Source organism: Melospiza melodia, chromosome 8 (assembly GCF_035770615.1).
Source record: "Melospiza melodia melodia isolate bMelMel2 chromosome 8, bMelMel2.pri, whole genome shotgun sequence".
Taxonomy (NCBI): Eukaryota; Metazoa; Chordata; class Aves; order Passeriformes; family Passerellidae; genus Melospiza; species Melospiza melodia.
In genome coordinates, this window is record NC_086201.1 from 35,624,596 (window position 1) to 35,650,328 (window position 25,733).

Here is a 25,733-nt window from a genome sequence, read left to right on the forward strand (position 1 = left end):
ACATATATATTTATTTTTATATATTTTATTTATAGATATTATTTATAGATATTTTATAATTTGCTATATATATTTTATATTTCATATAGTTTCCTGGATTAGGAAACTATATTAGAAAAACACCAAATAATTTTAATTTGCTATATATATATTATATAGTATATTTGCTATATACATTTTATTTATATATATTTTTATTTATTTGTATTTTATTTATATATTTTTATTTATATTTACTTTATAATTTGCTATATATATTATATAGTATATTCGCTATATACAATTTATTTTTACATATATATTTATTTTTATATATTTTATTTATAGATATTATTCATATATATTTTATAATTTGCTATATATATTTTATATAGTATATTTGCTACATACATTTTATGTTTTTATATATATTTATTTATTTTTATACATTTTATTTATATATATTATTTATAGATATTTTATAATTTGCTATACATATATTATATAGTATATTTCCTATATACATTTTATTTATATATATTATTTATATGTATTTTATTTATATATTTTTATTTATATATACTTTATAATTTGCTATATATATTTTATATAGTATATTTGCTATATACATTTTATTTTTACATATATATTTTTATATATTTTATTTGTAGATATTATTTATATATATTTTAGAATTTGCTATATATATTTTATATAGTATATTTGCTATATACATTTTATTTTTACATATATATTTATTTTTATATATTTTATTTATAGATATTATTTATATATATATATTTTATAATTTGCTATATATATTTTATATTTTATATCATTTCCTGGATGAGGAAACTATATTCAAAAACCCCAAATAATTTTAATTTGCTAGAAAAACAATGCAAACCAGCAAAGAACACGTGCAGTGGCAACCAGGAGCCTTTCAGGGAGCACTTGGAAGCATTTCCCACCACAGCCCCCCAGTCAGAACAATCTGCCAGAGTTATTGGGACACTCTGCACCCAGCTGGGTTCCCAGGAGAACAGCATGCAGGGGCAGCTCTGGGTTCATGCTCACACCGCACTCAGTACCTTCAGCTCTTTCAGCCCCTGCATGTATTTGCCTTCTACATCCTGAATCTGGTCCTTTAGCTCATAGATGTCCTGAGGGAGGTGACAAAGGTCAGTGACAGCACTAAGGGCAGGGTGCAGCTGGCAGGGACCAGCAGGGCTCGAGGTGCTGCTCCCAACACCTCTCCCACACTCCTCAAGGGCTCTGAGCCTAAGCTGAGGCCTTGCCACACCACCAGATTTCGTGGTCAGGGGTTTGGGCTAATTCTGATTCTCTTGGCTGGAAAAAACAGAATCTGCAGCGTTAAGGATGAGGCACAGACCCAGGTACAAAGGCTCCAGCAGTCCCAGCCCTCCTCTGTCCCTTTCAGTGCTGATCACCCTCTGTGCCAGGCCCTCTCCTCTGTGTTATCCCCACCCTCCTCCCATTCCCTGCTCCAGGCTGGGAGGGCCCATCTGAGACACATCTCCAGCACAGCTTCTCCTTCCAGCAGCCCACTCACTGCCCCTGAAGGACATTCCCTGGTTTATTCCGGGATGAGCACTCCTCACCTTGATTTCCCTGATGGAAGCCTCTGTGTCAGCTGAGATGGACGTGTCCCCACTGCCCCTCCGTGAAGAAGTGCCTCCCAGAGAGGCCAAGGTAGCTGCTGACAAACTTGAGACAGTTCGTGCTCCCTACAATCACACACACATAAACTGCTCAGAACTCACTTTTCCACATAAATTATGGGTTTGTAGCTTTCCCCTTTTCTTTTTTTATACCAATCCTTGCACTTCTAAATGATGCGCTTCTGATTAAAATCAAACTTTCCAAGAAGTAAAAAAAATCAAAATCAAGATTTAACAAGGGAAACTAATGAGAAAAAGCGGATCAGAAGTATTTAAATAAGACTGCAATAGGAGTTTGCATAATTTAGCTTCTAACTGTTAATTCTTAATTGGAGAAAGTCTTTAGGGGCTTGTATCAGCCTGCCAGACATTTTCAAAACTTGCAATAATACATTCTGTGGAAGCTGTGGAAGCTCCTCTCTTTTATGGATATTTATTTACTCTGCAGCAGTGGCCACATGAACTGTTTGACTGTACTCAGGGTTAATGCAGCAGCCTCCTCTTTTATGATGATGGTTTATTTATTTTTACATAAATAACTTAGGTCTCATAATTAAGATCTAATAAACACACACAGTGTTTGTGTGGCTTAGCCTAAAGCAGTTTCAGCCAACTGCTGTTGAAGGTCAGCTACTTAACATTGAGTAAGCAGGGGCTGAAAAGTTCATCTTCAAAAATGCAGCAGAAGGCTCCAGAAATTCCAATTTTTGCCTCACAATGGATTTTATTGGAGATTTCTGTGCACTCGTGGCAAGCTGTACCCATGGAAAAGAATGAACAAAGCACTATTGTCAGAATAATTGATAAGATCCTTCTTACCTTCTCAAAGTCTTTTTCTGGCCTTTCCTCAATCTGTAAAAGAGAGGTTGAGAAGGAATTATTAATAGAATCAATAAGAGTAAGAGAAAGCAGTAATATACAGAAATGCCACCACATCTTCCCCATCCCAAAAAGCAAGGTACCAAGTTAGACTTGAAATCTAAAGCTTCAAACCTGTGGTTAATATTCCCCTCTCAAGACAAACAGGGACTGCAAAGACCCTAGACTACAGAACTGACCCTCAAATCAAAAATCAGGGATCAATCCAAAGTCTAAATAAATGGCTCTTTTAGGGTTTCAGTATTTCACTGCAATTTGCTGATTTACAAGAGAGATCCTGTACCAAAACTAGTCTAGAAGAACCCAAACAGTGAGAAAGCAGCATTTAGGAGGACAGAAAATTACCATGGATGCAGACAGCTGAAGGATTTAAAAGTTACAGAACATCTCCATCTAAAATGGAACTAAGTGTAAAAAGGATTAAATGAAATTAAAAACTCAGCAGAACTCAACAAAACCTGAATTCTTCTTGGGACATTCAGCACAGTCAAGTTGGTTTCCCAAAAGACTCCTAGAAAAATTAATGTCTTATCCAGAGCAAGAGGAGCCTAATTGGTAAAGGGAATAGTGTTTTTGAAACTACTGGAAAAACAATCAGGACAGAGCTGATTAAGGGGAAGGCAGGGCATAATTGAGGTTAAGTTGATAACTTCCATTGAAAACACACTCAAAACCTACATCTCTTCCTAATCAGTCCACATTTGGCACAGTTGTTTGGAGATTTTTTCTTTTATTTTTATAGAACAATATGGGGATAATCTCACTCATTATTCATCAATAAAAAAAAAAAAATCTCAGAACCGTGTTACAAATCAGCTCTTTACACTGACATCTCACAGCTAAAATTCCCTGTGAATTAGCATTAAGAAAACTTAAGGCTGAGGCTTCAAAGTAAAATAAGCCAGACTTAAAGCACTAGATCTAAACTTGCAAAGATTCTGAACACATAAAATCTTTAGGAAATACCCCTCAGATTTCTGAATTTGGAGGCAATAAGAGAGGGTCATTAATGAAGGCAGACAATTTAGCTCAGACACAATGAACAAGATGGACTGAATTGTGCAAACAGCTTTTTATTTTCATGCCAGACAGCTCCAAGTGCTGGATTTGGCAGCCTTCTAGCCTGGCCAAACACTGTGGTGTTGTTGTTTATCAGGACAGCTGTGGCAGTGTCAATAAAGGCAGGTGACAAAAGATTTGTGTGTCCACACACATGTACCTCCTGAAATCTGTGTACAGCCTTTGCAAAATCTGTCCTACAGGGCACAACTCAAAATATTTATGCTCCTTCAGCCATCTGCACAATGGCCTCTATTTTCTGGAACAAAGTGCAATCTCAGTTTTTAGCAAAATAAAGAAGGGAGCAAATATTGATATTGTTTTAATGATGCAGCATATGAGGAAAATAGAATAAAATGGAATAAAATGGAATAAAATAAAATGGAATAAAATAAAATGGAATAAAATAAAATGGAATAAAATAAAATGGAATAAAATAAAATAAAATAAAATAAAATAAAATAAAATAAAATATATTTGACTCATCACATGAGTCAAACAGAAGCTTGCATTTACAAAGGGGAATGTTGAAGACAACGTGGCGAGAGACATGACTGCAGTGAGTGTTTCTACTCAGAGCATTCCTAGCCACACCTGTGAAGCCTGCTACACCTTTATTGCAAAACTGTCTTAAATAATGACTCTGATGGAGCATAATCTCTAATAATGAAAGCTATTAAGTAACATCTAAAATTGAGCTGGTTAAGGAAACAAGCAAGATTTCATCTTCATCCACTCAGTGCCATGAATGTCATACTCAGAGTAGTTTCTCCTCAAAACCAGCAACTATCCCTAACAATTCATTTAAATATTAACACTTAAAAACTCAATCAATTTCAAGAAAAGCCAGTTCTTCACACCAAAATAACATCCTTACATTACACAGCTGCCTCCTGATACACTAGTTTTCTAAGCAAAAAGCCAGGCTGAAAGAAGCAGCATTTAATTTTATGGTTACAGGGCAGCGATACACCAAAATCTGTCTTGTAGAAAGAGAGAAAGCTACTTTAGATGAATATTTTATACAGCTTTCATCGTGCTCATGTTTAGATTAATGCATTCACAGTACCTTTAAAAAAGATAAATTTTTCCTAAAGGAATCAGCCACCAGAGGGACCTCCAGGTTTCCAGCTTTTCCCCAGTCCCTCCCAAGCCCTCAGGCAGTTGATTCAGCAATAAATGAAACAGAGAAAGGTCAGGAGAGAATTGTTTATGTTTATTTGAAGTTGTACAGAATTCTTGCCCCAAACACTTGATTCTGTATTAGCATTCAATCAAGAACACTGCAATTGTTAAATGGGCTGAGAAGAACTTCTCCACCTTCACGTGCACTCAGCACAGCCCTTCATAAAAATATCCTGGCTTGGGGACTTTTCCACACACAAACATAAAGGACTGACAGAATACTTGCCAGAAAAGAAGATTTAAAGAGGGATTCACCTAATGGTACCTTTAATTTACACAACACTACCATTTCAATTTGCACATGGGTCTGTCTCTAATCATAGATTATCTCCCTCTCCACCAACAACTGGGGCAATTTGTACTTCAGTCCATAAAAAAGCAGGAAAAGGAAGTAATTTTCCAAGGAACTCCAGCACGCATATCTTTGTTTTGGCTGCTCTCTGCAAAGTAGGTGCAGTGGGATCAGAGTTCAGCCTCCTCTGACAGCAATTTCAGAATAAATCCAGAGGCACATTACAAAAATGTCAGCAATATCAGAGCTCACCACAGCTGGAAACAACACGAGCAAGATCACCCCACAAGCCTTTATATGGCCAAAGTGCCTGTTTTCCATGGATTAAAAGGGTCAAAACCCTTTTAGGGTGAAACTCTTTGCCACCAGCGGAATATCCAAAATGAGTTCCTGCAGCACTGCCACAGAGCATCCAACCAAACACCTACTGCAAGTACAGGGATCTTAAATTCAGTGAAAGACCAGGACTGAGGCACAGTTTCCAGCTTCCAGGCTCCTGAACAATCAGGGAAGGGAAGCCTGGAATTCCTCTGCCTGTGCCATGTTCTCTGCTCAGGTATCAGAACAGTTTCAGTGTTCAGAACTGTGGCTGTCCCTGCTCCAGCTCACATCTTGCACTTAGCTCAACTTCCTCACAAAAGCAAAGGGGATTTTTGGTCACAAATCAAATTAAGATCATTTCCTGCCCTTCAAGTAGCACAGCACAGCTTGCAATGGAAATGTGGCCCACAGCAGAGAAAAATTGTTAGGCTAGAGCTTAACACAGCACGGTATCTACAAAACCTGGAATTAAGAAGAAGGAAAGAGGCACTGCAGTCAGTGCAACCCCTCCAAGAACTCCCATCTTACCAGTCTGATCAGCTGGAACAGAGCTCCTGCTGCTTCTCTGAGAGCCACCTGAACTCCAGCAATTAGCAGCAGTCAGCAGGGGAAAACCACTGCTGAGATCTGTCAGGTCTGAGGAGGGCTTGTGAGAAGGATCCTCTCTCAGGAATGAGTGCTATGCCAAACGTCACTGCCTAAACAAACTTATCAGTGCCAGAAATGCAAGTTAGCACTGCAGCAAATCCTCACTCCAGAGGGGCCCAAAGCACATGCAGACTGTCAGAGGCAGGGCTAGGATACAACCTCCCCTATCCAGAGGGTCCCAAAGCACATCCAGACTGAGAGGGAAGGCTAGGATACAACTACCCTATCCCAAAGCACATGCAGACTGTCACAGGCAGGGCTAGGATACAACCTGCCCTATCCAAAGGATCCCAAAGCACATGTAGACTGTCAGAGGGAAGGTTAGGACACAACCTGCCCTATCCCAAAGTACATCCAGACTGTCAGAGGCAAGGCTAGGACACAACCTAACCTAACCAGAGGGTCCCAAAGCACATCCACACTGTCAGAGGGAAGGTTAGGATACAACCTGCCCTACCCCAAAGCACATCCAGACTGTCAGAGGCAGGGCTAGGATACAACCTGCCCTATCCAAAGGGTCCCAAAGCACATCCAGACTGAGAGGGAAGGCTAGGATACAACTACCCTATCCCAAAGCACATGCAGACTGTCAGAGGCAGGGCTAGGATACAACCTGCCCTATCCAAAGGATCCCAAAGCACATCCAGACTCTCAATGCAGAGCTAGGATACAACCTGCCCTATCCCAAAGCACATCCAGACTCTCAATGCAGGGCTAGGATACAACCTACCCTATCCCAAAGCACATGCAGGCTGTCAGAGGCAGGGCTAGGATACAATCTACCCTATCCAAAGAGAAGGCAAAGCTTCCTAAGTGTCTCCACCACAATTAAGTCCGTCAGCGCCTTCATCTTCTTTCTCCAAGTGTCTGCCAGTGAGCAGAGGTGTTCACAGCTGGGCACTGGGTTTGCCCTGGAGGCAGGGACACCCTGGGGACTGAGAGGGCAGCAGGGATCTGGCAGTGCTGGTGGATGGCCAGCTGGATCTGAGCCAGCAGCGCCTGGAGCCAGGAGGGACATCCCTGTCCTGGGGGATCACCCCAGCAGTGCCAGCCAGGCCAGGGAGGGGACTGTCCTGTCAGCTCTGGGCTGGGGCAGCTTTAGATAAGATTTAAAGCTGTCAGGGAGCCTCCAAAGGAGGGACAGAGGATGGGGATGGGGCTGGAGGGGCCACAAGGAGCAGCTGAGGGCAGCTGGATTGTTCAGCTGGAGCAGAGGAGACTGAGGGCAGAGCTCAGCATGGCTGGCACCTTCCATCCCGGGGGCAGCTCCAATCTCTGCTCCTGTGATTCCTCTGGATCCAGGGCATGGCTGGAGCTGTGTCAGGGGATGTTTAGGCTGGATTTTAGGAAAAGGCTCTCCCCCCAGAGGGTGCTGGGCACTGCCCAGGTTCCCCAAGGAATGGGCACAGCCCCAGTGGATAACACTCCCAGGGATGCACAGGGTGGGACTGTTGGGGGTCTGTGCCGGGCTTGGATTGATGATCCCTGTGGGTCCCTTCCAGCTCAGGATATTCCACAGCTCTGTGTGTGCTCGGGCTGAACTCTCACTGCTTGTGCTGCTGCCTGAACCTCTACAAGCCAGGATGAACCATCATCATCATCATCATCATCATCATCATCATCATCATCATCATCATCATCATCATCATCATCATCATCATCATCATCTCAGCACAGCCCTCTCCTCTTGTTTCACCTGCCTGGCCCTAGAGAGCTTTCACACAAATGCTACTGAGCCTGTTCCAGATTTAGAAATAATTGCTTTTCACTAGTAGCTTCTTGATTTAGAAAAGAAAAGTAACAAAACTCCGGCAATTCATATCAAAAGTCCAGCTCTGCCAAAACATGCTGAGAGCTCAGGCCCATCTGTACAGAAATGTCTGATGTTTGCTCTCAGTAGTGTTAAGATTTGTAGTTTCTGTGAGGATGGTTTAATATTAAACAACATATTTGCATATCTGCAGTAACTGCAAGGACAGCAGATAATTACCAGTGGGATAACATGAAAAATGTTAAGGGAAAATAAACAAACAGCAAACTTCTTTCAGATATAGTGAATTCCTAAAATAACTACAAAGCCAAATATTCACACATTGTGTTGAAGCATCTTCCTGCCTTTGACTGTATCACCAACATGGTAACACAAATGAGAACAGAGCTGGCAAAGCTGTGCACAGCAGGAAAACCACTGCAGGAAAACTACTGCTGCTTTTTGCTCACTGCTCACTGAACAGTGATAGGAGGGGGAAACAAAACTCTGAGTAAAAATTTCAGAGCTGCAGGGACAAGCTGTTGTATGCTTTTATTTAGAAAGTTCCATGGAATCATTCTCCACTCTCAAGTACCTGACTGAAAACTCCACAGGAACACTTTGAATCTTGTCAGTAAAAGTGATCCCTCCCCCTGAGTTACAGGAAAAGCAATGTCTGTTTAATGCAGGAAAAAAAATATTATAATCACAAAGTGCTGCTGGATTGACCCTGTGTAGCAATGAGAACTTTTAGGATCAGCTGGACTCACTATGGCATTAACTCTGCTCTTCTTCAAGGTGACAGAGATAAGGGAAGCTCTTCACAGCAGGCAATAAACCACTAATTAAACCAAAGAAAGGTGATTTAAGGAGTGCCTGCTGTCTCCCTGCTGAGCAGATTCAGCTTGGTGCTGACTCAGCACAGCATCTCCAGCCACTTGCATACCACGGGGCCAAAGTGTAAGCAGGGGATTTAAAGCCCAAACCCTCCCCTGCATCCTGTGATTCCTGCGAGGAGCTTGCAGGAGTGACTCAGATGGAACACAGAAAACACCAAGTGCACTGTGTGGGTACCCAGTTCTTATTGCCCTGACAGAGCTGTCATGGAATCCCTGTTTATTCTGGTTAGTTCTTGCGTTGGGGGTAATTGAAATTCAGTTTGCAAAGCCATTTAAGATGTATTACTAATGTAAGTTATATTCTGCAAGGACTCATAGCTCAGGGACTCAGGTTCAGGGGCTAATTAAAACACTGATTTATTTATAGCTCACCAGCTGCCATACAGTATCCAATGAAAATCCCTCTGTTTTTTAACAATTTTAAAAAGTGAATGTACCCTTAGAACACCAAAACTTCAGAGCACACAGCTCTGTTGTATCAGTTCTCAAATGGCAGACTCCAAAACTCATTCTCTGTGGCAAATTAATGTTGTTATATTTTGGTTTACTGTAAGCTGCATGTTTCCTCTACCAGACATCCTAGAGCACTCAGCAGCTGTCCCCATGCTTGGAAATAAATCAGAAATACCCAGAGCTGGAAACAGCCACAGAGAGGAACAGAAACCCCCTAAAAGCAGGAGGTGGACAAGCCTTTAGTGATGCCCTATGAAGGCTGACCTGGAGCAGAGGCTGGACAGAGTTAAAGAATAAAGCAGGGATTTATTAAAAGGCCTCAATGGATCCACCTTGGGCAGCACAAGAGCCCAGCCAGGGCTGCACCCTAGATGAACCAAAATGGTCACAAAATGAATAACTGGTCACAGAGTCTCATAGTTTTATAAGTTCTGCTCCATTTGCATATTGGAGCTAATTGTCCAATTACAGCTTTAGATTATGAAGTCCCATCCTGCTTGTTTTTCTCTCTTCAGCCCATGTTGTTTGTGCTCTTGGGCCTGAGGTTTGGATCATTTGTCCTTGGTCCCCAGCTAGAGAAGGAATTGTTTTGTCTCCCTGCTCTGTGCAGAGAGCTCACCAACCCCTAATATGAAGCTCAGACCCACACACTAAAGCAGCACAGAACGTGAAAAATATAAAAGCTAAAACCTGAGGCATCATTAGACTTGAGCATTGCTCAGCCACAGCTTGTGCTGGGTGCTCTTTATCCCTCTAGAACTTCACCCTGCTAAAGACTGCAGTGCCTGGCACTCTGCAGTCCCACAAAATGATCAGATCCAACCTCTGGAGAGCCCTGCAGCTCTGCACCAAAATTCTGCTCACTGGACAGAAACTGAACTGCTTGTATGCTGCAGGAGATTTAGGGTTTCCTGCTCCCCAGAAGGAGACACAGCACTCCCATCAACATCCCAGTCTTTTCCACAATAACCTCGCTGGGCTTTTTTCTCCATTTAAAGCAAACACAGCATTGTCATGAGAGTCCAAAGTGCATGAGAGTCCAAACATGCATCTGCATAGAAATCACTTCAGTTTTGCAATTTCTCCTCTGGTTTCTTTGTCTTAACATGCATCTGCATAGGAATCACTTCAGTTCTGTAATTCCTCCTTTGGTCTCTTTGTCTTAAGCACTGCCCAGAAAGTCCAATTAACACCTTAAGAAACTCACAGAAACACCTTTAACTAATTTTCTTCATCACTGCATTTATAAATCCAGGGATACAAGCCGATATTTAGAGGATTCATGCTCAGATGAGTGACTAGTGGTTACTATTTAACAGTGCCATTAAGGGAAATGCCTGAGGTAGGTGTACCTGAATCACTAAAAAAAAAAAAAATCTTCCTGCTGTTTTATGGACTACCAGGTTGCAGATAGAATTTTATAGCTGAAATTTCTGTAGAAATCTTTCTAGAATTTTATAGCTGCTGCCATTGCTACTACTAGAGAATTTTTCACTCTGAGGTTCCAAACATTTAGGCAGATTGCAGGAGAAGTGTGACAGCACTTTTAAGCAAATAATACATCCCTTGAGGATTACTCAGAGACAGTGACCTCTCTGCACAAAAAAAGGACCTTGAAGGAGAGAGGAATGAAACAAAGGGCAAAGAGAAAGAGAGGAGCTCACCACTGGACTGGCCCGAGCAGAGCTGGCTCTGGAGGACGCCCGGGATCCCGACCCAAGGTAGCAGCTGTACTCAGAGGGCTGCAGCAGGAAATCCAGGAACAGCAGGCAGAGAAAAGAGAGAGCCATTAGAACTGGCAAGGGAAGCAGGAGAGGATGTGGAGCATCACATCTGAAATCAGTTCAAGAGATGGTGACATGCAGCTGGACAAAGGAACAGCAGTGAAAAACAGAGAATTGTTAATTTGAAAATCAAGGCAAGCAGTAATTCCACTGGCAGTTCAAGTAGAGATTTGACTCAATTCTTAGAATACTAATCATTTATTTATATCTCTTCAGGTACCAGTGACAAGTAAACAATTCAGTTTCTCTACAAAAGCCTCCATCCTACTACTTTCCAAGAGCTCTGGTGAATCATTTTCCCATGTTCCCAACATTGTGCACATATAAAATGAACTCATGCTCTGCAGGCCAAAGGAAGAAACATCCATCTATGTGGGGATTAAAGTAAAAACTGAGCCCAGCTCAGAGACTGAGTCTCTCTCCTGGTTTTCCATCACCTGCAGTCCTCATCTCCTGCCAAAGAAAGTCTTGTAGCTTTTTTTGAAAGGAAACATCTGAGCAGAGATGCAGGGCAGGGCTGGCTGGTTGCTGACAAGGACAAAGAATGTGTCCATGCTCTTTTATTTCCAGAGGTTTTAATGCAGTGGACATGGAGCAGGGAAATAAAAGTTTAAAGCATCAGGGAAACAGAACTAGAACTTACCCTGGAAACAATGAGTTTATTTCAGAGGTGATTAGGACTCAGAAATAACACACAGAAATCTGAAGAATTATTATGCTTTGGAGATGCTGTGGGTTTTTTCAGGGCTTTTTTTATTAAGTCACTACAGGAGCAGCCAGGCCACTGCAGGGCTGCTCCATCACCATTAGTCACAGCAGCACAGCATCACCCACAAATTAAGCTTGCAGCACTAATGAATGGTGAGAGGGTAAGCTGGAAACAACCCCAGCCAGAGCAGAAGCACAGGGTCAGCCCACAAAACATCCAGTGCAGGGTGCACAGCCCTCAATGAGCCCATGGGCAGGGCAGTGCCCTTGGATGCACCCTGAGGGAGGGCCTGGCACAGTGTCCAGAGCAGCTGGGGCTACCCCTGGATCCCTGGAATGGTCAGTGCTGGGCAGGGCTTGGAGCACCCTGGAGAGGGGAAGGTGACCCTGCCCAGGTGGCCTTTGATGTCCCTTCCAACCCCAACCATTCTGGGATTCTGTGTCTAACACTGGCTTTGTGCACCTGATCTTCATTTCAGAGGTTATAAAACTCTGCTGCACGCTGTTTCCACCTACCGCCAGTCACACAATAATTCCTAAATCAAAGGCAAAAAGCACTGAAGTAAAAACACAGGTTCTGTTTGGTCACTGCAGTGTTTTATGCCTAACAAAAGAAGGGTTTAGAATAAATTTGAAATGTGTGACAGGGAAAAAGCTCTAAGTACTGATGAGCCCCATATTAATGTTTCCAGGCCCCATTTATCCCACAGCTGCTCCCTGTGCATTGCAGGGCTGACTGTGGAAGTGGCTGTGACCAAGCAAGGCCACTTTCAGCCTCACCCCCTGCATCCACCTGCCCTTCCAAAAACATTTTTGGGAACAGCCAGCAGAGGTGACACTCCCTCTCAGGTTCAGAGGCATTAAAGCAACCACAGGTGCTGTGACAAGGTCACTGCCTCTGGGGCAAACCCCTCCTGCTCCAAGCCTCTCATTACTCCAGCAACTGGAAAGGCTGGGTTACACACAAATAAACACCTGTGGCTCAGGATGGGATGGGGATGAGGATGGAGGGAGGGGAAAGCACCAGGGTTTCAGTCCTCATGCCACTGACAGCCCCTGAAAGACTTGCAAAGAGGTTTTGGGCTGAAAGGTTTGCTGTAAATGATTTCTCACAGCTGTGAATCAGCAGGCAGGCAGGAGGATGGCACAGCCCTTGAAGGACCAACAAGTGCTTAGAAAGCATTCTTCAAAGTGTTTCCTCCTCCAAGCTAATAAAAATGTGATGTTTAAAGGTAACATCACTGCTCTGCCTCAAGGTTTTTCACTCTCATGGCCTTAGAAGGTGGCTGTTTGTTTGCTGGGGTTCTCTTGGTTGGTTGGGTTCTGCTATGAGAGGCAGAATAAGCAGAGGGCTCACAGAGGAGGACTGAAAAATCTAAAGAGATTGACTTTTTTTCTTTTTTGTTTTCCAGGTGGACACAACAGCAGCAGATGGACTGCCTGCCCCAAACACCCACAGAGGAGATATGAAGGCATTTTGTGACTTTTAATCTGTAAACCAGCTTCTGGAGTTTCTTTTATGAAAATACACAATTTATATGGTCATTCCTTATATTGTTGCTCCCCATCCATGACGGAGCCCTCCACTCTCATCAACACACATTTTGGAAGCACTGTCACACATATGACTGTAAAATATATTTGACTATAAATCCAAGAGGCAAAACCAAGCAAGCCATATATTCCCAAAAATCATTCACTTCACACTGCTTATGTGGAACTGATTTTTAAATTTTTGGCTGATTGTTTTTCAAAATTGTATTTGACAAGAAGAATTAAGTCTCAGGGAGGGAAAGGATTTCATGTATGGCCTTTCCAAATTGTTTTATCTGCAAACTGAGTGTGAGGCAGACCTGAATTCCCTGTCCCACAGAGGGATGAGTTCCCATTGGAAACTCATGGGAAATCCAACAAAAAACCAAGCCACCCATATATTCCCAAAAATCATTTACTTCACACTGCTTGTGTGGAACTGATTTTTAAATTTTTGGCTGATTATTTTTCAAACTTGTATTTTTCTCAGTTTTGACAAGAAGAATTAAGTCCCAGGGAGGGAAAGGATTTCATGTATGGCCTTTCCAAGGTGTTTTATCTGCAAACTGAGTGTGAGGCAGACCTGAATTCCCTGTCCCACAGAGGGATGAGTTCCCATTGATCACTCCTCCATGGATTCTCGTGGGAAATCCAAGAAACAAAACCAAGCCACCCATATATTCCCAAAAATCATTCACTTCACACTGCTTGTGTGGAACTGATTTTTACATTTTTGGCTGATTATTTTTCAAAATTGTACTTGACAAGAAGAATTAAGACTTAGGGGGGGAAAAGGATTTAATGTATGGCCTTATGGATTTCAGGTATGGCCTTTCCAAGGTGTTTTGTCTGTGTGAGGCAGAAGTGGATTCCCAGTCCAACAGAGGGATGAGTTCCCATTCATCACTGCTCCATGGAAGCTGGTGGGAAATCCAAGACACAAAACCAAGCCACCCACATATTCCCACTTCACACTGCTTGTGTGGAACTGATTTTTCAATTTTTGGCTGATTATATTTCAAAATTGTATTTGACAAGAAGAATTAAGACTTAGGGGGGGGGAAAGGATTTCATGCATGGCCTTCCCAAGGTGCTTTATCTGCGTGAGGCAGGAGTGGATTCCCTGTCCCACAGAAGGACGAGCTCCCATTGATCACTGCTCCATGGAAGCTGGTTGGAACGGTGCTCCCACTACAGCAGCAGGTCCTGGCCGTCCCACAGCCCCGGTGGGAGGTTCCCCAGGCCGGCAGAGGACAGGGACAGAGCGGGGAAAAGCAGAAAAGCTCTTACAGCGCGGGAACTGGGGGCACTATAGCGCCGGCTCCCGCTGTAAACGCTCTCGTCGTACACCGACGCCTACAATGAAACACAGAGTCAGCACGGCCCGGCACGGCACTCGGCCTCTCCGCACACTCACAGACTCACCCAGAACAGCAGCAGGCAGCCAGCAGCGGGGACAGGGACAGGGACACCTCCTGGGGGCCAGCACGGGGCCATCTCCTGGGTGCAGCATGCAGGGGAAGAGCCGAGGCGAGCGGACGTGCGGCATCTGGCACACGCCGAGGTGGGACACCAACCCTCCTCACAATTCAACTTTAATTTAGTGCTTTGACCGCCTACCCATGAAATGGCTACATCAATTCTTGCTCTGATCCCATCTGTTTCACCTTCGCTGCTGGTGCTGGCAGTGATGAGCTTCACTTACCTCCTAATAAGCTCCACTTACCAGCCAGTTTAGTAAATGAATAAAATAGGAGGAAAATGAATGTTTCAAGACAGGCTCTGGTTTAGCACAGAGATATATGGCTCAGGAAACTTTAAGCTTTGAGGAAAAAAATCTGAAAAGCTAATTTTAAACAAGAAGGCAGGAATTTGTCTAAAAAACTATATTTGTGAACAGATTTTTGTTAGTTGTTAAGCAACCAGCAAGAATTGATGTTGCCTCTCTGTCCTGCTGCTGGAAAGACACCGAGGAAGACAATTCCCTGGCAGCATCACAACCCCATGAGCACAATCCCAACATGAATTAAAGGAAGGCTCAGCAAACTCAGGTGTGCACAACCAGCATCACACACGTGGCATTCAGATGGATGGGACACCGGGGGTGAGACAAATAAATGCACCCGAGGGGGAATTACAGACAGAGCAAGGGACAAGGTGTGCATGGCTGGGGGTGGGAGGCTCTGGTGTTGGTGCTCAGAGCATCAGCACAACAAACCCTGTAACTCCTGGCTGGCAGGGCATCGCTGTACAGCAGGGAGGGCTGGGGGAGACAAGCACAACACTTTTTGGTTTGGCACGGAAAATTCAACAGGAAAAAAAAACCAAAGGTGCCAACAGCAGAATGAACCCTCTTGGTGAGAGATTAGGATCACTACATGACAGCAGAAGGAAGCCCAGTACAGAGAATATTAGTCATGTGCTCCATGAAAGCATTAGATCTCTGCTCCCAAAGACTAAGAATACCAAGCAGGCACGTGCATTTCCTACAGGAAGGGAGGACACAGACAGTATGCAAAAGCAAAACAGTAAAATTTAATTTTAGGTTGTTAAGCTGTTATGGTCTCCCACACGTTTGTGTAGAGGAGCCAGAAATGGGGTTTGTCCTCACGAGAAAGAGCTACACAGAAGTGCTTCAAAGCACACGCTGTTAGTTGTAAGATCATCTCCTGTGTGTTTCACTATTCACAAACACAGAGAAAACACAACCAATTCAGGAAAAATTACAAGTGTTTCAATCAGAGCAGCCTGAAACAAGTGTTAGTAGCATTCCCCCCCAAAATGCAGGACTCACACAAACCCAGAGCACTCTGTGTGTGTGGCAGAGCTGGGTGCAGGAGGCTCCAGCAGTGACCCCAAGCCCAGGTCCTGCTGCCAGTGCCCCATCCACACCCCTGGGGCACTGCTGGAGCTCTGCTGGCACCAGCTCTGCCACACACAGGGGACAATGCAACCTCACAGGGTTTCACACTCCACTGATGCGCTCCCAGCACTCTGGGAGCTGCCTCCCTGTTATTTTGAGTGGTGCGGACTGGATTGTCTCAAACTCACCAGGCTGACACGCTATGCAGAGGAGCTGCCTCAAACAGAGAACTTCAGGTAATTAAGATTTCCCTTATCTTTCCAGACCAACAAGGAAAGGGAGGAGCAGCAAAGGAAAAACTGACTGTGCTCATTTTAAAACAGTTTTCCATGACTCATTCCAAATCTTAAAAGGTCTGGTTTGTTCTAGGCTTTTTTTTAAAGTTTCACTAAAAAGAGCTACAGAGACTCTTGACAATTGGTCCAATTGATTCCATAGCACAAGAGGTTGTATTATCCAAACAAAGTCTAGGCCAGGTGAAGCCAGAGGGCAACAGACCCAATTTCCATTTTGGGAAGAAAGTTGAGCTGTGGAAGCATAGCTGCTGTTGGGGAGACCCAGGTCAGAGTAGTAGGAAGCCTGCATTAACAAACAAAGCAAAAAAAAAAAAAAAAAAAAAACAAAAAAGAAAAAAAGAAAACTCCTTGAGAACTCAGCTTCATTCTTTATTCCTTTAAATGGGAAGCAAAAAGTAAACTAAGTGAATACAAACTGCAAAGCAGCCAAAGTGGTCACAGATGCAAAAAGAAGGGAGAACTGCATTAAAGCTGTGAGGATGTGTGAAAACTGTGGGAGCACTGAAGCACCGGAAAAATGCACTGGTCAGAGAGCTGGCCAGGTTCCTCCTGGGATCCTGGGGAGTTTATGTCCTGCAAGCTACACCCTGAGATGCTGGGAGATGGAGAGCAAAGCCAGGGACCAAAGCTGCTGCCTGTGCCCAGCAGGAGTGTGAGCAGCCACCGTCAGACACGGCAAGACTGAGTGGGGAGAAAACTGATCCCTAAGAAGGGAGACTTTAAGCACCTTCTTTAAATTAAACACCTTCTCTCCTTGCTGTCTGCCTTGCATCCAGTCATCCCTGCACTTCTGGTCCACTCAGGGGATGTTAATGAGGAATGGTTGCTCTGAAAGATCTCACTCTTTCACCCCCTTTGCTGCTCTCCAGAGCTCTCCTTTCACACCCATTCCCTGACACCTTTCCTCTCCAAACATTTCTCAGACAGCCAAGGCTCTCTGCTTTCAGCAGTCAGCTCCTCGCAAACCCTAACTCATCCTTCTCTCACCACTGTGGTCCATGGAGGTGGTAATTTCCTCACAAAGGAAGGAGATCTGTGGCAAAATAAAGGAATTTGTTTGCTTTCTCCTGAAATTTAGATATGTCACAATACCCACAGGTACAGGCTGAGGGCAAATCACTGTCCAACCTCAAAAAAAACCTAACCCAAGAAACAACCAAAACCCCTCAAACAATGCCTGTACAAGGAGACTTTGTCTGAAGGGAAACCTGAAGTGAACTTTAAGAAATGATTTTCATTCCTGCTTAGAGTTTGCAATCTGCACGTGGGCCGTTTGGCACATGGCATTAATCATATTTAAGGGATCAACCTGTGACACTGCAAGTGCAGTGTGCACATGGAGATCAGCCCATTCTGTGACTTAAAACTGGACACCCATTTTGGAAACAGCCATTGCCAGCAGGTTCATTCATCATTTCCCTGCTGCCCTGAAGAATTTTCCTATTTTTCATTTTTCCTTGTCACTTTGTCATTCGGCTTGGGTATTTTGGAGACACTATTCCTAAAAAGTGAATGCCAACCAGACTGGCATCAATTTGAAGTTTCAGCTATTCTGAGTTACCCCCAAACCTTCCTCCCCCTCCTAATTAATGATTAATCCAAACAGCAACAGAACTACAAGGAACTAACGATGTTGCTGTAATTAAGCCCTACTCAGACTAAACCCCCACGCTGCAAACGCCAATTCCAGCATGATTTTAAATTATTTAAATGGCAACCAAACAACCTCTTCTCCCCTGGACGACTTTCTTGCGGATATTTTGCTCTCCCTGCAGCCCTTGGAGCACTGGAGAATGTCAGTAAAGAGTAAGAACATCATTTATCACCAGTGCTACAGAATAAAGCTCCTTCAACTCCTCAAATGGGCCAGCAACAGGACAGGCTGTTTTTTCAGCAGCTCAAGCAACAGCATTTCATTGTCCCTTGTCCACATAATGCCAGCTAAATTATATGGCAGCAACAATTTTAGATGGACATGAAATATCAGATTTCACTGTTTATCCAGGCTCCTGCTTAACTTTGTGCCTACAAAGTCACCCCCTGAACTCCCTCTCATGTTCAGCGTGTTATTGCTCAAACACTTGGATAAATGGAGGCTTAAAAGAGTTTATTTTTGGCCTAAACACTGAGCTTTAGGCTGCACAGCACTAAATTTCTTTAGAAGCCTTGATAGCATAAAGATCAACAGGCTCTGAGCTTTTTGTGTGGCTTTGTTAAAATAAAGGGGGAATAAAAAACCCCAAACAGTTCCCCCTCTGCCCCCAGGCTGTGCCTGGACAACCCCTTTAAATCATCTGCACAATCCCCAATATTTAACAAAGCAGGGCCAGGAGTTGCTGTAATTGACACACAACACTTGTGCTGGAACATTGTGACCTGCATCCTCACAACTGAGTTAATTATTAAGCTTTTCTGGACTGGAAATAAAAGTCCAGCAATGTTAAGTAGTTAAGTGGGAACACTTGCACTGGCTCTTCAGCTCTGTAGGCGTTTCCAGAAACCCTAGGATATGGTTTATAAAGGGAAAAAAGAAATAAAAACCCAAAAAACCAAAGGCATTTAGTTAAGTAAACTTCAAATAAACAATGTGCATTTGGGGAAAATTCAAAATCCATTTTAACTATGTAAATTCAAATTCAAAGTCCATTTTAACTACGCAAATCTCAAGGCATGGTCTAAATTAGGAGATTCAGTGCTAGAGCACAGCATGAACACCTTTGCAGAGGTGGAAAAGCACTCCCTCTGTTTCCAGCGTGTGGAAACCCTCCCTGCCAGTGCTGCCACCATGTAACTTCTAACCAGTTTTGTTCACAAGTTAAAGCAGTTCTGGCTCCCAAGATCTTTCTGTACCAATTTCTGAGACTCCCCACTCAGGGATTGATTTTTGATTTTTTTATTTCCCAGATTTTGATTATTTATTTCTTGCTGCACCTCCAGTGCCTGACAAACTCCAAACCCACAACGTGCAAGACAGGTAAAACCTGCTTCACTGCCAAAAAGAATTTGCTAATTAGCTTTAATCCCATCAAATGGAATGATAGAATTTTATAGCAACAGAAATCATCTACTAACCCTGCTAGATTTTCTACTCTGGGATGATCCATACACGTCTTCCTCATAACCATTGGTCTGTTGTGGAAGGAAAGGAAAAACAAAAAAGGAAAGACAGAAAGACAAGAAAGGAGAGAAGAAAAATTGACGCAGACCCCGAAGGGAGTTTTTAAGCAAATGTCATCACTTATGAAAGGCAAAGGCAGAGACAGAACTTTTCAAAGATACACCAGGAGCAGTGCAGGATTAGGTCATGATTTCAAACATGAGGACACGAACATTTGTGTCACTGCCTCTAGAACAGCCAAAAATGTCAAGGATACTCCTGCTTGCCCTTTTTGATTCCCCCTTCTTTTTTTTTTTTTTTTTTTTTGCCTCCCCTATTATTACTACATTTAAACATTATTCTATATTTAAACACTCTGTGAACGGAATAGGACACAAAATGGGGACAGAAAGGAGATCAGAGACTACAATAAAGGGCATAAATCACTATAGCTCTTTATACCTCAGGCAGCCAAACACCTAAAAAGCTGCAAATTGTAGTAGAGGAATTAATTCCATTTGAGAAATCCAGCTTAGCAAACATGCAGCGCCGTATAAATTCTCTTCTTTTTGATTCTGAGCATCAGGATGAAACCCAGACAGTGGCCATCTGCCTCACCCCAGGGTTCTGAGGGCTGGCAGGAGATTTGGGTGGGCTCAGCTGTCCTCCCTGGGGTCAGCAGGGAAAACAAACAAGCCCACAAGGACTGCTCCATAAACAAGGTGAGGTGCTGCAAATCCCTGTGGCAGCAGTGCTGGGAATAAAAGAAAACAATCAGTGACTCAGTCCTGAGTCTGGGAATGGGGTGGTGAAGAAGAGAACCTAGAAGTCTCCTCAATGGACAGCATTAAAAGCTCGGGTTTCCCCAGCAATTCACTGTTCAGGTATCACCTCACAACCAGCCCTGGTTCAACACTGAAAACAAGGAAGCACTCGGTGTATTTGGGGTGGAAATTTAATTAGAATTTCTATTAAAATTGAGTTTTGAAGTCCATGCTTTAATGAGTTCCAAAATGAAAATCCACTAGAACCAATCTGAATCAATTTCCAAGAGAAATATTTATCATCTACTATACAGCCACTTGCATGAAAAATTAAACAAATTAACTTAGAAACCAGTTCAGAGCCAAGCTGGGAAAAGCTTAGAATCTCTATTGAAATGCAATACTATCACCCCAAATGGAAGGCAAACATCCAAGTTTCTTTTATTCAAGAACTGATTTGAAATTCTGCTGCAGCCTTCTCACACAGCTTGGCTTCTTTCCAGCTTTCACCAGGTTGTTGTTTGTTTGGTTTTTTCCAAGCTCCTTGAATTTCTCCAATGCTTAAGAATGGTTAAAATGGATCTCCAGCAGCTGAAGGCAGCGCTCTGTGCAGACCAATTACCTCCACCACCCCTTTTATTGCTACACTGAGGACTTGTTTGCCTTTTTCAGCTGTGCAATATTGACTAAATGTAACCTCAGATCACTATCTGAACCATCCTATTACTCTGTAATGGTACCTTCATTTTTCCCAGTTGTGGTATTCCCCATTTGTTTTTACTGTTATTCCATTTTGACAAGCTGTCTCCTGTTTATCATCAGTATTTTCACTGTAAGCCTGTATGAAACTGCCTCCACTCCCTGCACTCAGCCAGCCAGGCAACACAGACTCCTGGAGAACTGCTTTTCCCTCCTTAAAAAACCCAGATGATGCTGTCTTAGCTGGGAGCAGAGCAGCTGAGATGCTTCCCAGCTGTCCTGCTCTCTAACCAAGCTATTTTCCAACTGTACATTCCTTTTACAAGAACGAGGTCTGGCCCAAGGTTTCACTTCATGTCATGCAGAGACAGCCAGGAGCCTCACAGTCAATTCTCAGGAACATCCTTAATGCCCTGAAATAATCACCCTGCTTAGGACCTCCAGCTGAACTGGCATGATGGATTTTCCACAAGGCCAGGGTAACTGTTTATCACTTGACAGTTCAGGCCCTTCTAAAGGAATCTGCTTTATTTGCCCTGTGTCTCTGAGATTTGAGCCTGAAGCCCCAGAGCTGAGGCCATTTCCCTTGCCCCTCTGACCCATCCCCTCCAGAAACCTCTCCAGTGCATATTTCTGAAGGCAAATGCTCCAGGCAGCTCTAGGAGAGCAGGGTCAGTTTTATCAGACCTCGCTGGCCTTTGTTCTAGGCCACGTTTACATGCAAAGCATCTGACCCTTATGAAAATTAGAACAAATAAAACTGCATGCTAGAGAGGCTAAAAAGACTCCATTTTACTTTTCTCCCTTTTGTGACCCTATTTTTCTCTGTATTTTCTTCTTGCTTTTGACAAAGGAAACCAATTTCACTGCCATTGTGTCCTTTTCTGCTTGCAATGTTTTTTACCTCAGGCTGTGGCTCCTGCTGCTCCCTCAGGCTGTCTCAATCCCACACCCAACTTCCAGCCCTCAGAAAAATTCTCTGCTCGTTTCCAGTGTGGCAAAGAACCCCAACCCAGCCTCCAGCTGTCATGAGCTAAAGAATAAAGCAGGGAATTATTAGGAGGCCTCAATGGATCCATCTTGGGCAGCACAAGAGCCCAGCCAGGGCTGCACCCAAGATGAACCCAAAAATGGTCACAAAATGGACGACCAGTCACGAGGTCTCTCACTTCTGTAAGTTCTGGTCTATTTGCATATTGGAGTTAATTGTCCAATAATAACTTCAGGTTATGAAGTCCCATCCTGCTTGTTTTTCTCTCTCTAGCCCTCATTGTTTGTGCTCTTGGGCTTGAGATTTGGATCATTTGTCCTCCATGGGACCATTGTCCCATCTGGAGAAGGAATTGTTTTGTCTCCCTGCTCTGTGAAGAGAGCTCACCATCCCTTAATATGAAGCTCAAATCCACACACTAAAGCAGCACAGAATCTAAAAAATATAAAAGCCAAAACCTGAGGCATCAGTGTCCTCTTTGCCTGCCTGGAATTGCTCCCCATAAGATTCACCCATGACAGGGGGTGGAATGAGATGGGGTTTCAGGGCCTTTCTAACCCAAACCATTTGGGATTCTATCATATTCTCTCAATATTGCCTATTACTGCCAAAGTTGGGTAGCTCCAGTAAGGTTTTGACTTTTCCCCCACGCTCTTTATGCACAGCACTGAAATAAGAGTTTGGATTAGCCCACATTTTGGAGATTAAATTATTCAAATGCTCATTATTCCCTATCAAGTGCTGATAGCTGTGGTGTATCCTTGACACTGGGCTGGCAGCTCTGCCACCTGCACACACTCCTTGTCCTGCCACAGCAGCTTTGGAGGCAGAACCCTCTGTGAGACACACAGAAATACATACTGCTTTGGAGTAGCTCTTCTTTTTGGTCCTCTCACTCTCTAATCCAGCCTGCAGTGGGATGAAGAACGTGGGGTGAGATCAGCGAGTGTGTGTGCACCCCCATGCAGGGCCAGGCATGCACATCCCCATGCAGGCAGAGGAGCAGGGCAGGGCTCAGGGAGCAGCCAATGGAATAAAACACTCGGTTATTGGGAATATTGCTCGGTTATTGGGAATATTGCTTAAATGCACTGGTAAATTTAGCAGCTGTGCTCCCAATCAGCCACGCTGACTGGGCTCAGTCAATGCACAGCTGTCCATCCTGACTGTATCAATAGAGCCATGCAAACACCCCAACGTGCTGCAGCTATTCCGGGATGTAGGTCAGGCACAAAGGGATGCGCTGAGCCCCCGGCTGGAAACGGGAATGAAGGAGAGGGGAAAAGCAGGAGAATCTACAGGACTGCACTGCCCAGTTTGCTTCCTGCGGACTCCAGCACACCTCCAGTTGTGGAAATGTTCTCAACTGAGCTTTAGTCCTCATTGCCCCTTTCTGTTCTTTCAGGAGCTGCTTTATCTCAGTGTTCCCAGAGCAAATACTTGCTGTCAAAGTATTAATAATAATGTGATTTTGTCTCCTAGAGTGAAGGTAACACAAGCTGCAGCTTTGGCAGGCAGTGTGTTTGTCCTGTCTGTCACTGTCATATTTTCTGGAAAAATCCCTTCACCAGGGTTTCTTCTCCTGGGAAGCTAACAAGCCTCAGACAGAAAAGAAAACAATGATTATCTGATTGCTTCTCCTGTGTTTTGCTGCTTTGGAGATTGTTTATCCAACAGGTGTTTGTTTGATTGGTTTCATGTGAGTTGTTTTGACTTAATGACCAATCACAGCCAGCTGTGTCAGGACTCTGGGAAGTCACGAGTTTTCATTATTATCTTGTTAAGCCTTCTGTCTGTATCCTTTCTCTATTCTTTAGTATAGTTTTAGTATAGCATTCTTTAATATAATATAGTATCATAAAATAATAAATTCGCTTTCTGAGAACATGGAGTCAGATTCTCAATTCCTCCTTCGTTATGGGGACCCTGAAAACATCACATCCTGTCACCTTTGCTAGATCTATTTACAGGGAGTTTATGAGAGTTTTGTTCCTTTCCAGATCTGTGCTGAAATAAATCCAGATGCAGCTGGTCCAACAACGGACAGGCTTTAACAGAGACAGTGTTTCAGGGGAAATCCATTCTGCCCTGCCCGTGGCAACCTCTGAGCCAAACCCAGCTCAGATCTCTCTAATCATCTGTCACTTCTCATCGGAACTGTGTCAGAGCAGGAGGAGAGGGAAGCGGCACCCTGACATCACAGGCCACAAACTGCCTCAGGACGCCTCCGGATCGCCCTGATCTCAGAGCAGTTATCACAACCTGGGTTAGCTGCTTCTTCATGATTAGGTTTTGAACACACACACACACACACACTCTGCAGCTTGCAGACTGTTCTCACCACTGGGTAGGTGCTGGCATAATCCAAATGAGACTGTAAAGGCATGAGAGGAGAGGAAAATCAGAAAACAAAGGAAAACGCAAGTTATGTCAACCAAAGGAACTCCCCCAAAACAAAACAAACAAACACAAAAATAGGCAGCGAGATGGAAATTCCAACAAAAGAACTTTGATAATGCAGGATCTCTTGCACAAAGGAACAAGTTTGAAGTTGGGAGGATAAAAAACAAGGACGCACAAACTACTCAGGAGTGATTGATAAAATAAGGATGCACAAATTAATCATGAGTGATTGGTAACACAACAATATTTCATGCTGATGGTGCTGGATTAGAGACAGCCAGCTGGGAAGTGGGAGAACCAGGACAAATGAAATAGAAAAGGGACTGAAGAGAGGTTCAAGAGCCCTAACAAACACAGGCTGATGTTACTGAGGAAAATTTGCATGATACAGAACTCAGCTTGCAGAATTCCTGAAACAGGAGTGGCAGGAGCTGTTGATGGGCTCAGGATCATCAGGGAAGCTGCTGAAGAAGCCTCTCCATGGAGGAGCCACAGACAGAGCCCTGGACCCCTGGTCCCTGTTTGCAGCACAGTGACAGCTCTGGAGCCTCAGCCCATTTGCTGGCCTGGTCTAATGAACATCTCTGGAGGTTCTGCAGTGCTGCCTGCTCTGCCAGAAGCATCCAGAAGCTCCCCAAAAGCGACCTCAGCAAATCTCTGGTGCCTGCAGTCCAGGCATCCACTTCAGAAATATTCCAGGAGAAAAGCCCAGAGAGAAACCCACCCAGATCAGTGGGGGGGTGAAGCCCTAGGGAGAAGTGAATGTCTGATATTGGCTCATTTCAGTGGAAACTTCCTGCACACAAGAGAAGCACAGCTGCAAAAGGGAAGCCCTGGCACCACCAGCCCCTCACAGTGCAAGGAGCCTGAGTGCCAAAGATGGAAGAGGAATTTCCCAAAAATGGCATCCTGCAACAATGGAAGGAGAGCCTCCACAAAGGCAGCATCATTCAGAATCCTCCAAGTCATTTATAAACCCTTCATGGACACAAGGCAGCATCATTCAGAATCCTCCAAGTCATTTATAAACCCTTCATGGACACAAGGCAGCATCATTCAGAATCCTCCAAGTCATTTATAAACCCTTCATGGGCACAAGGCAACTGGTTCTGGTGCTGACTTCAGGCTAAAATAGCTCCAAAGCCAAACTGGACACAAGAACTCAGGTGAATTTTTAAGGTTAGTCAAAATTTATGGGGCTTTGTTATTTTGAAGACAGGTACAGCAAAAGCCAAACCTTCACAGATTGGCCACAGATGTGGTCTAAAATTACTAAGTTACTAATTACTAAAAGCATCTGCTGTAAATCCACACTGGGAGAGTGATCAGAGAGGCTGTGCACAAGGGCCTGGAGTGACAGGGAAGGGAAGAATGGCTTCAAACTGACAAAAAATAGGTTAAAATTGGGTATTAGGAAGAAATTCTTCTCTGTGAGGGTGGTGAGGCCC

The 25,733-nt window shown here is 43.7% G+C and overlaps 1 protein-coding gene across 14 annotated transcripts in view; it reads right to left on the bottom strand.

The window, feature by feature from the left end:
* LRRFIP1 (LRR binding FLII interacting protein 1) overlaps positions 1–25,733 on the bottom strand; it is a 112,784-nt gene that overhangs the window by 25,811 nt on the left and 61,240 nt on the right. For 5 of the 14 annotated variants that reach the window (XM_063162684.1, XM_063162678.1, XM_063162674.1 and 2 more), the window contains exons 7-16: positions 24,224–24,256; positions 22,744–22,791; positions 19,404–19,460; positions 16,534–16,614; positions 15,391–15,435; positions 14,463–14,528; positions 10,812–10,889; positions 2,481–2,513; positions 1,602–1,727; positions 1,071–1,142 (exon numbers count right to left, since the gene is read on the bottom strand). In XM_063162684.1, coding sequence (XP_063018754.1) covers positions 1,071–1,142; positions 1,602–1,727; positions 2,481–2,513; positions 10,812–10,889; positions 14,463–14,528; positions 15,391–15,435; positions 16,534–16,614; positions 19,404–19,460; positions 22,744–22,791; positions 24,224–24,256 — 639 coding nt within the window. The remainder of the gene's footprint in view (positions 1–1,070; positions 1,143–1,601; positions 1,728–2,480; positions 2,514–10,811; positions 10,890–14,462; positions 14,529–15,390; positions 15,436–16,533; positions 16,615–19,403; positions 19,461–22,743; positions 22,792–24,223; positions 24,257–25,733) is intronic. The other 9 variants (XM_063162681.1, XM_063162682.1, XM_063162686.1 and 6 more) reach the window with 7 other exon arrangements.